Consider the following 17578-nt stretch of genomic DNA (forward strand, 5'->3'; position numbering starts at 1 on the left):
CAACTTAAAAGCTGCTATAACGAGAGAGCGACTTATTTTTTCGTTCTCTGCTTTTTTCTTAAAATGAAAAAATAGCTTTAAATCCAACTCCATGTCTTGTGTCTAAAAAAAACACATTTGTTTGTCTCTCATATCAGGAGAAACGAAAAACCAGTTTGTTTTGTATTTTTTCTTCATGACCAACAAACCAGAAGACAAGTACAGAGATACATATAAAATATTTATAACAGATCGAATAAATATATATTCCTATTTTATGTTATTATACTTATATTATTGTATTGGATTAGCTGGAGGTGGGACTATGTCTCTTGGATGGCCTGGGAACTGTGTAAAGACATCAGCAACTTTGGCAATTGACAACAAACACTAGCGCGCGAAAGACGCATAATAATCTATAATATTTAAAAATGAACTACTCTACATTTAATAATACAATAAACATGAGATTGTGTTTTGTGGATAATAATCACCACACAACGGATATTAATCTGTACAGATAGAAATGAAGCGAACTTCGGAGCTCACATCTTTGCGCCACCTGGTGGTTAAAACGAGACTAGCACCCTGATTTTTTTCATCTTGCTGCAGGATTAAAAATCCTTAGTCGGGGACGCACCCGTTGCGCAGTGGCAATGCAACCATACTGCAGTGAAAAAGGTGGTCGCTTTGAATGCTACAACTGTATGTTGGAGTTAGACCACCTGTGAAATACCTGTTACTGTTTTCGTTGCAATACCTGAAAAAGAGTTGGATATTATATATTAATATTATGAAACATTTGTCTTTTTTCGTAAAAGGGGGTTCACTGAAACAGCAATAGTCAAAGCCAACTTTATTGTTAACCAATGCACCAGCACTATAATGCTGGATAAGTTACCTTTAACATGACATAACAAGAGAATAACAAATTGCCCATAAACAGACTAAAATATCACAATAAGTTGACCAACTGCATACAGAGTAAATATATAGACAATAATATAGATCAGATTATGAATACTTCAACTACAACTACTCAAATGTAAAATCCAAAGTCTCTTCTTAAATAAAACTCTTTGTTCTCTCTATTGGCCAAAAAATTATCATACTGCAGTTAAATGTACATACCTCTGCTCCTGAGGTGAGGTGCAACAACTGTTGTACAAGGTAGCCATTTGCCCACAGTGGTGTCTCAGTTTTAAAAGCAATCTCCTTGCGTTTCGGTAGCTGGGATGCACCAGCCTGTATAAAAAAAAAGCCATGTCACATTTACAGCTAGCTGACTAGAAGAGCAAAATTTACCAGAAGACAGCAACATCATGAATGTTAAAATTTGATAGAACTTGCCATAACCCAAATTCACAGGTCTACTTTGGCTATGACATACACATGACAGGCTCTTTAGTAATTAGAAACACAGCTGACTCTCACAACTTACCGTTGCAGCCAAACCCAAGTTGTACTGTACAGTGGTAGCGGTTCAAAGTGACTAACGTTTTCACTCCAGTACCATCGCGTCGCCACGGTGCAGCGGGTGCGTCAGCAAAAAGCTGTAAAAAGCTTTACAGACACCCTTCTTAACCACTAGGTCAGCTAAGACTTGAAAAGTGTCTGTTCTACAACAGGCTATATGACACAGTCAACTACGAGGTTTTAGGACCAGAAGTGGGAGCCAATCGCCACCTACAGGCCAAAAGGACGTAACACGCTCTTTCACGCATTGCAACCAAGGCGCTGACGCGGCACATTTGGGAGTAAAGCACGGTGGGGATAGACACTTTTAACGGATGCCACTGTACGTCATGTGGAGAACTAGTGCTAGCCGCTAACAATGGTGGCTAACACTGCGCTAACAATGCACATGGCGCTAGCAGCTAAAATGTGAGCTGAGTGAATGACCTCGGTGCCATATATCACACGATTCAAACCGGACAAACGCTGGAGAGGCTTGGATTCATCCAAACTGTGTGATAGCAACTTGCAACACTGTCTCTCTCTGTCCCTGTAGCTGTTAGCATCAACTGTTCTAGTCATTAGCTTTCCTTACACAGGAGGAAAGCTAGATTATAAACAAAGAAACTACTGTAGTACATACGTATCAATCATGCATCAAGAATTTACTTACATTTGGGAAAGCAGCAGGTAGATCACATCGTGTAGGAACAGAGCCCTTCTTCAACCTCAAGCCCAGTAATAAACACCCTTGTTTTCAAAGCAGTTGGAGGTGAAACGATGTCCACACTCGAACAAGCATTTAGGCAGTGGTGCCAGCACAGGTCAATTTACAATAAAATGAATCCATAAAGTTTTCTTTTCTTGCTCCGCTGGTAAAATGAAAAGGCTGCGATGCTGGTTGGCACAACCAACAACAGAGCACTTCCTGAACCCTAATGGCACTATGTCACTGTCACAGTTCATTCACAGTGAGTGACTGAAATGCAATGTTGCAGGTAAATTTCCAGGTGTCCAGATGTCCAGGTTTTTCTGGGCAGGCGAACGTTATTAGACTGGATTGGATAAAGTCACAAAATGTGAAGTAAGTAAGGAGTGTACCTCTAACACACCAGGAGTGTCTTAACATGAACCAGGGAGTCATATAAATGTATCAGAATGTCCAAAAAGTGAACTTTGCATGTGCAGGGACCTTTAAAACTTTTTATAATAATATTTAGCTGCTTAATACATTAAGCTACATTCCATCAAATTAAGCAAACCTTTACACACTTCCTTCATTTTCAGCAGTTCTTCAATTTCAGCAAATCTTTTTCAAGTTTCCTGAATTTGAAATTCAACTACTTCAACTTCTGCAAAAATTCAACTCTGTTTAAACAACTAATTCTCTTCAGATACATCAATCTATGCTTAACATGTTTCAGCTATTTTCAGTTATGTTTTAAATATTTCAGCTACATTCAGCAATTCTACAGAAGTACATCCAGCATGGAAGTATTCACTGTGCATTTTCTTATGGAAATGCTTTATCTAATCATTGTTGTTGTGGGTGGTGTTGGTGTTATTAATATTGTTATATTTTATTATTTAGAGTATAACACCAAATCAGCATGTTGATATAATTTTTGAAAGTATTGATTTACAAACACACTTTACATTATTTACACAATGACACTCCACACATCTACAAGACCACTAATTGATTATGATTCCTCACAATCAGTTCCAAGCCCCAATAACAACAGAGCCTAATGCAAGAGCAGCTAAATGAAGAATGAAGATAGACACCTGAAACCCCAGAGGCTGGTTACCAAGAATAACTGAAGCACCATCTGAAAGTCTCAGGTATGAAGAACTAAAATGATCCATGCCTACTGGTTGAAAAAGCTGAACAAGCTACTAGTGGATGGAACTCACCCTGAATGTTTAACAGAAAGCTGAACAGTCTTGATTCTGAAGGACCCCCAGAAGGGAGCGGTCCATCCAATTTCCGCTCAATAACCTGTCTGTACAACATGCAAGCTCTTGTCAGGCATCATAGCAACCAATATGAGCAGGCACATAGATCAATACATGAGCAGTGCCCAGAAAGGAACATCAGGGGAGTAAAACACCAACTACTGATAGACAAAGCAGTGACCAGAGACTGTAAGATCAGACATAGCAACCTATGCACTGCCATGCATGTGTCACACATGAATCATGGAATGCTTGGAACTAGACAAGATCAACAGGCAAGTCCTGAGAAGTCATTTAATTGGGAAGAACAAAGTTCTGGCGATCAAGACGGCCAAGGATTAGTGAGTGTCAAGGCCACTATCCAGGATAAAACAACTAAGCTCCATGAACACATCAGGAAGATGGCCGCAACAGACAATGTGTATTGTGAATACAGCAGGCAGCAGAAATCAGAGAAGGGGAAAGGAAGAGGAGGAACCCCTTATGGAAGGACAACCCCCTGCACAGTATGTACTATCAGCAGATAGAAGAAGTGGCACATATCAACAAATCCTACCAGTAGCTGGACAAAACTGGACTGAAAGACAGCACTAATCCTACCAGACAAAAACAGGTTCTGACTACAAGATCAATAGAGACTGGGATCTACCATACCAGACACAGGGGCACAAAGATGCCCCTGAAACAATCCAGCACATAACAGTGAGATGCAAGATGCTAGAAGGCAGGACATACATGAAACGCCATAACCAAGTGGCCGGCATAGTGTACACATCTGTGCTGAGTACAGGCTGGAGGTCCCAAACTCCAAATGGGACACACCTCCAAAGGTGGTTAAGAATGACTGGCTAAGATCCTTCCAGATACAGACTGACAAACTGGTAATAATAATAAGAAATATACTAGACTTTAATAGTCCCACAATGGGGAAATTTCATCTCACAACAGCACAGGGTATGATGCAGAAGAAGAAACGAATACAGCAGCAAGTAAAACTACAGAAACAGATCAGTGAAACTGGATTGAGTTTGCACAGTATAACACTAAACAGTGATCAGAGTGGGTATGAATTATTATAAATTATTAATTATTATGCAGTGATAAGTATAATCTACATATTGCACAATTTTGAACAAATGTTGCACAAATATTACACTGAGTGAATGTCTGTATTACCACTGATGCAGTGGGTGGTCTATCAGTTTTGGTTTGGAAGGTGGTTAAAATTGTTAACATTGTTGATTGTATAATCTGATTGCAGCAGGTAGGAAGGATCTACGATATTTCTACTTCACACAGCGAGGGTGGATCAGACTGCTACTGAAGCTGCTCTCCAGAGCAGACAGTGAGTCCTCCAGTGTGTGAGGATGGATATCAGTTTAGCCAGGGCCCGTTTCTCACCCACCTCCTGCACAGTGTCCAGAGTGCAGCCCAGGACAGAGCTGGATTTCTTGTTGACCCTGTCCAGTCTCTTCCTGTCCCTCTCTGTGATGCTGCTGCTCCAGCAGACCACACCGTACAGGATGGCTGATGCCACCACAGAGTCATTGAAGTTCCTCTGGAGTGGCCCCCTCACTCCAAACGACCTCATCAGCAGGTAGAGTCTGCTCTGACCCTTCCTGTACAGTGCATCCGTGTTATGAGTCCAGTCCAGTTTATTGTTGAGATGCACACCCAGGTACTTGTAAGAATCCACTCTCTCAATTTCGATTCCCTGGATGTGCATCGGTGGGATGACAGCAGGCTGCCAAGTGGAGGTGACCCAGGATCGGTCTCTCCAGTGTTATCATCAGATGTGATGTCAGGGCCACTGGTCTGAAGCTGCTGAGGTCTTTAGCATATGGTGTCTTAGGAACTAGTACCACGCAGGAGGTCTTCCAGAGCCGTGGCTTGAGGCTCAGATTAAAGACACGATCCATAACTCCACCCAGTTCACCTGTGCAGGACTTTAGGAGTCTGGAGCTGATGCCATGTGGTCCGGCTGCTTGTCTGGCTTTGATCTTCTTGAGCTCTTTTCTCACCTGGTTGCTGGAGAAGGACAGGGGTGGAAGGAGTGTCTTAGGACAGGGGTTGAAGGAGTGTCCCCTCTGAGGGGGACCTGTGTCTTAGCTCAAGTCCCCCTCAGCCTGTGGGTGTGAATCCAGAGATGGTTTTCAGGCTCATCCACACCTCAATGTCGTTGTTCTGCTGCAGCTGCTCCTCCATCTTCCTCCTGTAGTTGTCCTTCCCCTCACGGATTTTCCTCCTCAGCTCCTTCTGCACCCTCCTCAGCTCCTCCCTGTCCCCTGATTTAAACGAACTCTTCTTCTCCTTTAATAGAGCTTTAATATCAGGGGTGACCCATGGCTTGTTGTTGGTGAAACACCGTACCAGCCTGGAGGGAACGGTGTTTTCACAGCAGAAGTTGATGTAATCCGTTACACAGTCTGCTATTGCGTAAATGTCCCCCCCCATGTGGGTCGCAGAGCTCTGTCCACACAGTGGTGTTAAAAAAGTCTCTGAGAGCTCCCTCGCTCTCAGCTGTCCACCTCTTCACTATACAGGGCACCACCGGCTGCCTGTGTACTACTGATTTATACACAGGCAAGAGATGCAGGATGTTATGGTCAGCTCTGCCCAGGGATGGGAGGGAGGATGCGCTGTAGGCCTCTTTGGTGTTGGCATAGACTAAGTCCAGTGTTTTATTGTCTCTGGTGGGGCAGGTGACGTATTTAGTGTATGTAGGCAGAGCAGCTGAAGGAGGTGAGTGGTTAAAGTCCCCAGAGATCAGGAAGAGGGCCTGTGGGTGCTGTGTCTGCAGCCTGCTGGTGACTGAGAGCAGGGTCTCAGAAGCTGTGTCAGCGTTAGCGGAGGGTGGGACGTACACAGCAGTTATTATAACGTGTGAACTCCTGTGGTAGGTAGAATGGCCTCATGCCCACCGCTAGCAGCTCAATGCCTTTGTTACACAGTTTTTCCTTAATGGTGCTGTGTCCTGGTTTACACCATGCTCTGTTCACAAACACAGCCAGGCCCCCACCTTCCGTTTATTGCTGTTCTCCGTTCTGTCCGCTCGCAGCAGGTGAAAATTGTCCAGTGTGACAGTCGAGTCCGAGATGAGTGAAGTCAGCCAGGTCTCCATCAACAGCAGGACGCTGCTTGTTTTATACTCCAGCTGGTGCCTTGTGAGTACCACAAGCTCGTCCATTTTGTTTGGGAGAGATCTCACGTTGCCCATGATGACGAAGGGGACAGCTGGTCTGAAGCACTCCCTTTCCCGATGTAGTTTTCCAGTGCGGCGTCCCTGCGGGTCTTCACTAGCAGCTCAGCAGGGATATGGTGTTTATCCCTCAGTAGAACTGCGGCTACGGGCAGCGCAATCAGCTGCTCCACCATGTAAACAATGCGCGCTCTGGCCCCGACGCACACCGTAGCTTTTTAGCAGCGTTTGTACTGCATCAAACTTAGAAAAACGATTTACAAGTTGTGTACAGGTTATGCACATTGATATAATTAATGCAACAAGAGAAAGATAAACTTAGGTAAGCTAGAAAAAAAACAAGTAATAAATAGAAGGAAGAGGACAGGAGCTGTTGTGACCAGCAGCCAGCTCGACCAGCGTAGAGTTAAAAATAAAAATAAAAAAGAACCAAGAACCAAGCCAACATAGTGGTGGAGGACAAACAAGAGAACAAGGCTGTAGTGCTAGATGTAGCAATCCCAGGTGGTAGCAACATCAGGAAGAAGGAGCACAAGAAGATCAAGAAGTACCAAGGGCTGAAAGAAGAGATAGCACAGATGTGGATTTTGTCCCACCACTTGGAGGAGTGGAGGACACTTCATCACATTCATGAACAGGTCTGAAAATAAAGTTCTATTAGTCATATCAACCTGCTACTGGTTGCCTTGCAATTCCATAGGCACCTCTGACTGTGGAATTCAGATGAGCTAAGATGTAAAAATAATAAATAGTAAACTCATATTTTGCCAGATTTAATTTAAAATTGTATGTACTTCATGTACATTGACTTCAGTGAATAATTTGGTCTCTCTGCCTCATGATAAAGATGATAAAGCCATGTCAAACTGGGTCAAATGCTTAAATGTTCTGCAAATGCAATTTAGTTCTGTATTGTTGACTAAAACAATTGTCTTAGTTTTAAACCCATAGAGATAAATATAAGTTAACAAATAAAAAATAGGTCACTATGACACATATGAGCGAAGAAAGTTGTGACAAAGTTGCCTGGACAGAAGAGCACCTTGAGCCGGGAGGTCAATCAGTATTAGGTGCTCCAAAGAACACCACCGTAGATCCTTTCTACCGGTGGCCATCAGCCTGTACAAATTCTCCTCCCTCTGTAAGGGTTAATTTTCATTTGTGCAATGTTTAATTTTTCAAACATTGAATCTTGAATTTCTTTTTTTCAGCATGACAAGCCAAATTTTATTCAACACTTTCAATAGGTTGACTCATAAGATTTGACAGTTTAACAAACGGTGTAACTTTAATATCTGTCTGTTCTGTCAAATTTAAAAGTCAGTACAATTTGCAGTCTTCAAAGGGCTGCTTTTATATTTTGACAGTTGCCTCATGACAACCACAAGATCAATATGCAGATGCAATCTTATTAACTACTGAGAATTTCTTCAGAATAGTAGTAAAACTGAACAGCACAGAAACACCAAATGTAACTTAATATAATTTAATAGCCATATAAAACACATAATATGCATTTTAAAAACACTGTATATATGCACACAATCGTGTAAATGTATATTGTAAATGATGTAATAAATTAAGTAAACCCATTAGCATCCGGAAAGAAAGTTTACCTCATAGTTCGAAGATCCCAGCCTCGTATGGCTGTGTCGTTTGCTGTGGCAAGTTGACTGCAGTTGTGGTGGGGACTCCATTTGCCTGAAGTAAATCTGAGCTGACCTTTGCCTTCCAGAGAGGCAATGTTGGAGACCTAAAAATTAAAGCAAAACACTCATTAGCATATGTAAGTGAGGCCGTGAATTTATTCTAGACACCTCAATATCAAATGCCATAGTCACAGTTTAATGTTTAACTGTCCTGCATCAACATCATTAGATTGCAGAACACATTTGCCTGCACATTACACATTGTTGAATATGCCAACAGTATTTTCCCAATTAATAATCTGAAAGTAACTTTTCTAACACTGTTAACATTGTCATTGTCCACTGTATGTGGCCTGGAATTCTGTGGAGCCACAAAAGGATTCCGCATCAGCCCCTGTGCTCCAGTCTCCATCAGCCCCTGTGCTTCAGCCTGCATCAGCGCCTGTGCTTCAGCCTGCATCAGCGCCTGTGCCACAGTCTACAGGCACCACAGGTTTCTCGCCCGTCCTGACCTCTGTTGCTGCCCAGTCAAGCCCGGCTTCTATCCCGTCAAGCTCCGCTGCCGCCCAGTCGAACCAGGTCTCAACTCTAGTCCCTGTCCCAGAGGAGGCCATTCTTGTCCCTGTTGGCCCAGAGGAGGCAATTCTTCTCCCTGAAGGCCCAGAAGCAGTGGCTATTCCTGTCCCTGTTGGCCCTGGAGAAGCGGCCGTTCCTGTCGCTGTCAGCCCTAAAGAAGCGGCCATTCCTGTCCCTGTTGGCCCCGCGGTGGAGGCCAGTCCTGTCACTATGGTGTAGGTCAGTCCTGTCCCTGCTGGCCCCGCGGTGGAGGCCAGTCCTGTCCCTGCTGGCCCCGTGGTAGCGGCCAGTCCCGTCCCTGCAGGCCCCGTGGTAGCGGCCAGCCTGTCTCGTGTTGCCTCTGTAGATGAGGCCATTCTGCTCCTCGTCGGCCCTGAAGAGGCCGCTCCCGTCTCTGTCCCCGCCGACTCTGATGAGGCCGTAATCACCTCCATACCTGTCAGTCACAAGGGGACCGCTGCAGTGGTTTCTGGGGCTCCGTGTCCTCTGTCCTTCTCTGTGCAGGGGGCGGTCCCAGAGTGCTTGGTGGTGCTCTGGTGAGCACGGTTGCCCCCGTCTCTGGTCGCCAGTCTTCGGCGACCAAGAGGTGACGACATCACGTTTGGATTCGGTGTCCTCTGCTTCCCTGTGTGCAGGTGCAGTTTCTGGTCATCTAGTCCCGACCACGTCGGTCCTAGTTCCTGGTGGTCTGGCACCGACCACATCTGCTTCGATTCCTGGTGGCCCCCCGTCTGCCACGTCTGCCTCGGTTCCAGGTGGTTTGGCTCCGGCCACATCTGCAGCGGTTCCTGTTGGCCCGGCTCCTGCCACGTCTGCACCAGTCCTCCCTCTGCCCACCCTGCTCGGTTATCTGTGTTTTCTTTTTTTGGGCGCCTGGGAATACACCCTTTGGCGGGGGGCTCTGTCATGGTTCCAGCTGTTGATCTTGTGTTAACTTAGTCTTCGGTTTTATTTTGGTAATTCTTGTCTTGTTTTCCTGTCTGCCTTAGTTTTGTCCACTCACGTAGTCATGTGTCACACTTCCTGTTTTACATTCGTACACTTCCGGTTCTGTCCTGTCATGCATAGTTTACCTTGTTTTTTCTGTTATCTGATCACCAGCTGTGTCCCATCATCAATCACCTCCCTGAATTTAAACACCTGCACATCCCTTTGTTCTCTGCCAGATAGTTTTTGTTTGAGCACCCGGTCTGTCAGCCTCCCAGTGAGATCCACTGCCTGTACCTCTGCTGGACCTTGTTATTACTGGTTTTGTGACGATTGCCTGCTTGACCCACGTTTTTGCCTGCCGTTATGGATTTGTTCTTAATAAACCCTGTTTTACCTGAATACCTGTCTCCCGAGCTGTGCGTTTGGGTCTTCACTTCTGTTCACTCGCACCGAGCCGTGACACGAGGGAGTTTTTCCTCTCCACTGTTGTCAAACTGTAATTAATTACAATAAAAGGCTTGCTGCATTTAGGATTTGTTCGGTTCAGTTATCTACTGTAAGGTCTTAAACCTTACCTTGTAAAGTGGCAGGAGATAACTTTGTTGTCATTTGGCTCTATATAAATAAAATTGAATTTAAGTAAATTGAATAAAAATACATTACGCACATTTTGAACAGAGCAGGCCTAAGGAGTGTGTAAGGGAACTTATGTTTCCATATGTGATTGTGGAGGAACACCAATAAAAGACATCGATTTACAGGGACTGAAAGTGACAGTAAATAGATAATCTTCCCTTATTCACACAAAGTCAAATAGGGAAGAACATGGGAAATACAATGTGCCATGTTACATCATCAGGCAATACGTTAGGGAGTTTACTGTATTTTTGTATGTCAAAGACCAGTGGACGTTTGTAACAGGGTATAAATACAGGTGTAGACACTGTTTAGGAGACTGTTGAGGTTTAAGTGACCTTCTGCATGTCGCCATGTAAATAAACAGAGGCAATTCATCACATTCTTTGGTTTCTAATCCTTCAATTGTATTGAGATTAAGCAACTCTGTAATTAATATAGCGGATTTTCCAAAACAGAGGTCATGGATCGTCACAGCTCACTGATTCACTTTCATTATTTTGGCATATTTGCATATATATATTTATACAGGGGGAGACAGTTAGGGTGAAAAGATAGATGGAGTACAAGACAAAGAAAGAGAGGCCAACAGAGCGCAAGAGGAAGGAAGTGGTAAGCCTGTGGTGGTAAGTGAAAAAAGCCTGGCAAAAAAAGGGTAAACGATGAAGAGAATGAGAAATTGGTAGAGGAAGAGTGTAAATGTGACAGAATAAGTTAGAGGTAACCATAGCTAACGCTAACTCTATGTATTTGCAAGCCCCAAAAATCCAGCCAGACTAATAGAGCAACTATTGTGGTTTAGATTACATACAGATGTTACATTTTGATTTACTATATTGTCTGTATTAACTTAAATCCAACTAAATAATTGCAATCCAGAAAGTCCATGCTCTCTAACAAGGTATTGCATGTGTAGGAAAACAATGAATATGAAATGCAGCTTTACACTTCTTAAAAATAACTTTAAAATTATTTTTATATCTCATCCTTGAACCGCCGCCTTGACGTGGTGGAGGAGTTTGTGTGCCCAAATGACCCCGGGAGCTACTGTATGTTGTCGGGGGCGAAATGTCCCTTGTAGGGTCTCCCAAGGCAAATAGGTCCTGTGCGACGGTCCAGACTAAGAACAGTTCACAAATCCCCCTATGATGAAGAAAATATCAAGGACCGAGATGTCCTGGGTGACAAGCCAGACAAAGAGCGGTTCACAAATCCCCCTATGATGAAGAAAATATTAAGAACCAAGACGCCGCCCGGTACGCAGCCAGGGCCTCACCCTGGAGCCAGGCCCAGGGTTAGGGCTTGCATACAAGTGCCTGGTGGCCGGTCCTAGTCCCACGGAACCCGCTGGGCACAGCGAGAAGGAGCGACGTGGGACCGTCCTTAGGTGGACCCACCATAAGCAAGAGGATCCGTAGGGGACTGGTGCATAGTGGATTGGGCAGTGGTCGAAGGCGGGAGTCTTTGCGACCCAATCTCTGGACAACCAATTTGGCTATTGAGACATGGAATGTTACTTCTTGGGTGAAGTTGCCCTGTTGGCTTCATCGGGCTAGGACCTCCAGCGTGTGCTGAGGCGGTTTGCAGCTGAGTGCAAAGCAGCTAGGATGAGCATCCGTTCCTCCAAATCTGAGGCCATGGTTCTCAACCAGAAAAAGGTGATTTGCTCTCTCCTGGTTGGAGGAGAGTTTCTGCCCCAAGTGGAGGAGTTCAAGTATCTTGTTCACGAGTGAGGGAACAAAGGAGCTTGAGATTGACGGATCGGTGCAGCGGCTGCAGTAACGCAGTCTGTGTACCTGTCCAAATTTACCGGTCAATCAATGTTCCTACCCTCACCTATGGTCTTTGAGCTTTGGGTCATGCCTGAGAGGACAAGATCACGGATACAAGCGGGCAAAATGAGCTTCCTCCATAGGGTGGCTGGGCGCTCCCTTAGAGATAGAGTGAGAAGCACCTGGGAGGAGCTCGCTGCTCCTCCAATCAAGAGGAGTCCGCTGAGGTGATTCGAGCATCTGGTTTGGATGCCTCCTGGAAGCCTCCCTGGGGAGGTGTTCCGGTAGGAGGCCCTGGGGAAGACCCAGGACAAGCTGAAGGGACAATGTCTCTCGGCTAGCCTGGGAACGCCTTCAGGTCCCACCGGAAAAGCTGGAGGAAGTGTCCGAGGGGAGGAAAGTCTAAAGTTCTTTGCTTAGACTGCTGCCCCCACAACCCGGATAAAGCGGTTGAAAATGGATGGATAGATGGATTATTTTAATATCTTAAAAAAAACTATTTTGATATTGAAAACAGTCAAAAATGCAGTGCAGCAGAATCCCAATTCCTAACTATAATTGATAGTCCCTGTGAGAATTAATTTTCTGTGTATAAATAGAACAGAGGCTTAGTCAAGTCCATTATCATTGGGAATCCTAAAGCAGTAGAACAGCAAAGCCTGAGCTTCGTGCCTCCCAGGTTCCCAGCTACACATAGCACTAGGGAATTCGTTCATTTAGGTCATAAGCAGTTCTAATGCAGAGCTACCTGACAAATCGCCATGCAAATGTGGTTACTTACATGCACACACACCTCTCTCTTTCACATGCATACACAATCATGCAAACACCCACACACACTAATCTAGGGCAGGCCCTTGAGACAATGAAACACACATTCACGTTGCAGCTGGAAACGGCTTGAGGTGAACACACCACCCTCCGACAGATGAAGGGAAAATAGAAAGAAGAGAGTAGGATGAAAGCAGTAGGGAGACAGGAGGGAAGATGATTAGCATTCTGGTGAGCACTGGAGTCATTTGTCTTGACTGCCAAGCACTCTCGCCTCTTTTTCTAATGCTTTTTCTCGTCATAAAGCCCACTCTCTTTCTTTATCCACATCGCTCCTTTTTTCTCTCCTCTCTCTCCTAATCTCAGTCTTTACAGATAGCAGGGCTATTTATCTCTACCAATCTCTCCATCCTCCGTTCACTCTCTCTTTCTCATTCTGTTCCCCTTCATGACATCTCTGATCCCTATATACAGAATTTAATAACTGTGTTGTCCAGTATTTATTTCAAAGTATAGGCTTGACAACCCACACACATCTCCATGGGCCTACTGTCCTCCACCTCACACTGCCCTTCACACACCCAAAGTCACTGAACTGATAAGTAGAATATGTACACATGATTGGCGTAGAGCAAACCGGATTATTATACCTCCCAGCTCTCCCATATATTGGAGAAATGGTCCAGACTGTGTCAGTTTGACTGAGTAAAGACATGTCTAACATTAAATTAACATGGGCTACAGCACTATGAATGTCGTTTAGGTGCATGAAACACAGTCAATAACTGATGACATTCAGCGTCCCATGCATTAGCTGCTAATGTTGGCCCACAACACATTTGTGGCTTTACTAATACGATACTTTATCCAAACCTAATGGCCCTAACCATAGCCCCTAACCCTATCCCTATGGTTCAATGAAAGCTATGATCCTAGGGAATCTACAGATATGTTAGATAAGTTAAGTTTTAAGAGACAAACTATACGTGACAGATTTGGACAAGGTGGACAATGACTGGACACTGTTTATATTTAGTCAGATAGGTATAAATAACTGTTATTTGGATATATTGATCACTTTTATTGCTATTAAAAGATGCTATAGTCCACATTGATTAATGGACTATAGCACCTATTAGACTGAGAACCTTATCTGACTGGCATTAAAATCGTTATAATTATGTCCTGCTTCACTTCATCAAAACCATTTTTTTCTGAGTTAATTGTTCATTAATTATGCTACGCTAATATGAAGGTTAGAGGTTTACAGAGGATCCGTACAGAGATATTCATCCTGAAAGGGGAGTATTATTCAAGAATTTCTATTTTATTATTCATAAATATCACGAGTAACACTTACACTATTTTTTACACCTCTTGTCACATCTCAGAAGTGTCCCGTACATTATAACACCAAAAGAATTCGAATAGACCTTATGGTTGCAGAAATCTACCCATCTTTAACATGGCTATGCCATCTTTTGGAAGACCCTTCGGGGTATACCCATTTAAAAAAAAAACAACAAAAATAATTTTGTCCAGTTTGTTACGGATGCACTTCTTTACAAAAACAAAGAATCATTGTCTTGTTGAATTCACATTGAGAAGGCACTTATTTTAAAAGCCTGTTTGAAGGAAAACACACTGACAGCACTAATGTACAGTCGTAGCACTTAAAGGTGTCAGCCTTTACGGCAATCTGTTTGCATTTTTAGTGCGGTATCACTGGGTTTTTAGCGCTTTGAAGCCGTTTTACGTCTATTTGGCCTATAGGTGGCGATCAGCCCCCACACTGGCCTTTATGACGCTGTCCTATACTTATGTTATATAGGCCCATTTAGTGCTACCAATCAACGCCTCTGTGGTGTAATGGTTTGTTTATCGTTTAACAGCCTTGATGTGTCAATTTTTTACCCCGGGTTCCCGGTAGAAGCAGAAGTTGTAATTACTGAACATCTTTATATTTTGGCATACAAGAAAATAACAGATGATTAATAGGGCTGGCTGTCTGTATTATTTAGCAGAGCTACAGCCATGTTCCCAAGAGGTTCACCAGCTGCTTTCGGCAGTGAGTCATAGACGGACGTTGTTCTGCCCGCTTTCATGTAGACACGAACTCTTCACTGTTTTTTCAAACATAGATTTTGTTAATTTAGTTATTCATATACAGCAACATGCAAATGCTAAGAATTACTGAAAAGATGACAGTACACCCATCTAGTTTGGGTGAACAGAAAACGCTTGAAAGCGTTTCCGTTTTATATTCCGTTTCTTTCGTTATTACTCCTTTCACCTGTACCACATAAAGTCATTGCAGAGCTACAGCCGTGTTCCTACAAAGTTAACCAGCTGTTTATTTCATTATTTCCTCTTTCATTTCCGTCTGGTGAATGAAAGTGGGCAGGGCCATCCACGTCCCAGAGCAGGGACACTGGGGGGAATGGGAAACACGCATCAACGCGCAGGACAAAGATCTGCGTTTCTCTGCCTGCTACAGCCTCGGCTGCGTTGGGTTGTTTCACCTCTACCATATGAAATGTGTTCATACAAAGTTGATCAGCTGCTTTCAGAATTGTTTTTATTCCCCAGGTTTATTTTTATTTACAAAAAAAATCCCATATGGTTTGCACTGTAACGTCACCAAAAATTACGAAAAAACGACAGTACAGTTTTAATAAATGTGCAATAAAAATATAAACAGAAAACGCTTGAAAGCGTTTCCGTTTTATATTCCGTTTCTTTTGTTATTTTCCCTTTCACCTGTACCACATAAAGTCATTGCAGAGCTACAGCCATGTTCCCAAGAGGTTCACCAGCCGCTTTCAGCGGTGACACACGCATGGACATTGTTCTGCCCGCTTTCATGTAGACACAAAACTCATCAAAGTAGAGGAGAGCTCAGTGCAGCATTTGCAATTACAACAGGCTGAAAGAGGAGGCTGTAGCAGAGGAACACAGGTCTTTGTCCTGTATATTGATGCGCCCAGCCCCACAATCAGCGCTTACTGATAGCCCCGCCCACTTTTATTTATCAGACAGATATGAAAGTGGGAATAACGAAATAAACGGAATGTAATGTAAAACGCTTTGAAGAGTTTTGTCTACATCAAAGCGGGCAAATCACATGTGAACGTTTTATTATTATTATTATTATTTTTTGTAAATAAAATCAATGTTTTGCCCTTTTCAAACCTGGGGAATAAAAACGATTGTGATTGTGTGATTGTTTTGATTCTGACTTCGCAGGAACACATTTCATATGGTAGAGGTGAAAGGGACACTAACAACCCAACGCAGCCGAGGCTGTAGCAGGCAGAGAAATGCAGATCTTTGTCCTGCATGTTGATGCGTGTTTCCCCTTCCCCCAGTGTCCCTGCTCTGGGACGTGGATGGCCTCGCCCACTTTCATTGAACAGACGGACATGAAAGAGGGAATAATGAAATAAACAGCTGGTTAACTTTGTAGGAACATGGCTGTAGCTCTGCAATGTCCTTATGTGGTAAAGGTGAAAAAAGTAATAACGAAATAAACGGAATATAAAACGGAAACGCTTTCAAGCGTTTTTTGTTTATATTTTTTATTGCACATTTGTTAAAACTTGACGGATGTCTCTCTTTTGAGTTTTGTCTTTGGCTAAATAAGTGTAAAACAGTCGTTATTACTCATACAGAATCAATATATGCAGAACAAACAACTTGCTGCATTAATGAGTCGGAGATCTACGGAGTCTTGGCGTTCTGGCACACCATAGAGAGTTTATTACAATTTATTTATTTTTATTATATGATATTCTCTAAAAGTTAGCAGTGGTAGTCTGCCAGACCTGTGTGAAATACCATAAGAAGAGCCTTTTAAAAAAGTCAAGTGAAAGGTTTTGGCGTCCCACAGCTACGTAGGTGCAGCTGATCACGCTGCCCGATCTCCCATGGAGCTTTTCTTTGTCTCGGAGCTAAAGTATTTTACACCTATTGACCGAGTGGAGACAACATGTTAATGTCCCTGTGCCAATACGTAGTAGGGGATGGGGTTTGAAGTTTGCTTTTGGAACTGCAGCTTCCGTTTAAAAGACATATTGACTATGTCTTACTGTTTTAACTGTTTAACTTGACCAACTTAAAAGTGGTCAAAGTGGTTTATGCTGCAGAGCAGGAGTTATTTTCGTTTTCATTCAGTAAAAAACGTTAACATTTATCGTGCATAATAAGCACATGTAAAACAAACAAGCTGCTGCATTAATGCGTTGTTGATTTGCTGAGTCCCGACGTTCTGACGCGCCATAAAGATAGATTTAATACAATGTATTTATTTATATTAAATAAAATCCTCTTACATCCTCTATACTTTTATGTGAACGTCCATAAGAACTGCGTTTATGAGTATGAGAAAAAGACCATTGGTTTTAGAAGCCACATGTTGTTTAAGTAGTAGGAGATCAGATCAGGGGACTCCGTCGGTGTGCGCACGCAGCTGATTCATTCTGCCTCCAGACAGGCTCTTGCAGCGACATGTTTGGGGTCATTGTCCTGGAAAAAACAATGCCGTATTTCAATATACTTTCTAATATATGGCCCCACTGTGCGTTTGATTATGGACGCCTCGAAAAACTGTCTATCCATAATCCCCTCGAAAATAATCATCGGTCCTGGTCCCC

General features: G+C 43.4%; 1 protein-coding gene across 3 annotated transcripts in view; it reads right to left on the minus strand.

Annotated features, from left to right (window-relative positions):
• Positions 1 to 17578, minus strand: part of eipr1 (EARP complex and GARP complex interacting protein 1) — a 101996-nt gene that overhangs the window by 44297 nt on the left and 40121 nt on the right. For 2 of the 3 annotated variants that reach the window (XM_055505669.1, XM_055505670.1), the window contains exons 6-7: positions 8209 to 8345; positions 1111 to 1224 (exon numbers count right to left, since the gene is read on the minus strand). In XM_055505669.1, coding sequence (XP_055361644.1) covers positions 1111 to 1224; positions 8209 to 8345 — 251 coding nt within the window. The remainder of the gene's footprint in view (positions 1 to 1110; positions 1225 to 8208; positions 8346 to 17578) is intronic. The other variant, XM_029139809.3, reaches the window with a different exon arrangement.

This window comes from Betta splendens, chromosome 22, assembly GCF_900634795.4.
Source record: "Betta splendens chromosome 22, fBetSpl5.4, whole genome shotgun sequence".
Taxonomy (NCBI): domain Eukaryota; kingdom Metazoa; phylum Chordata; class Actinopteri; order Anabantiformes; family Osphronemidae; genus Betta; species Betta splendens.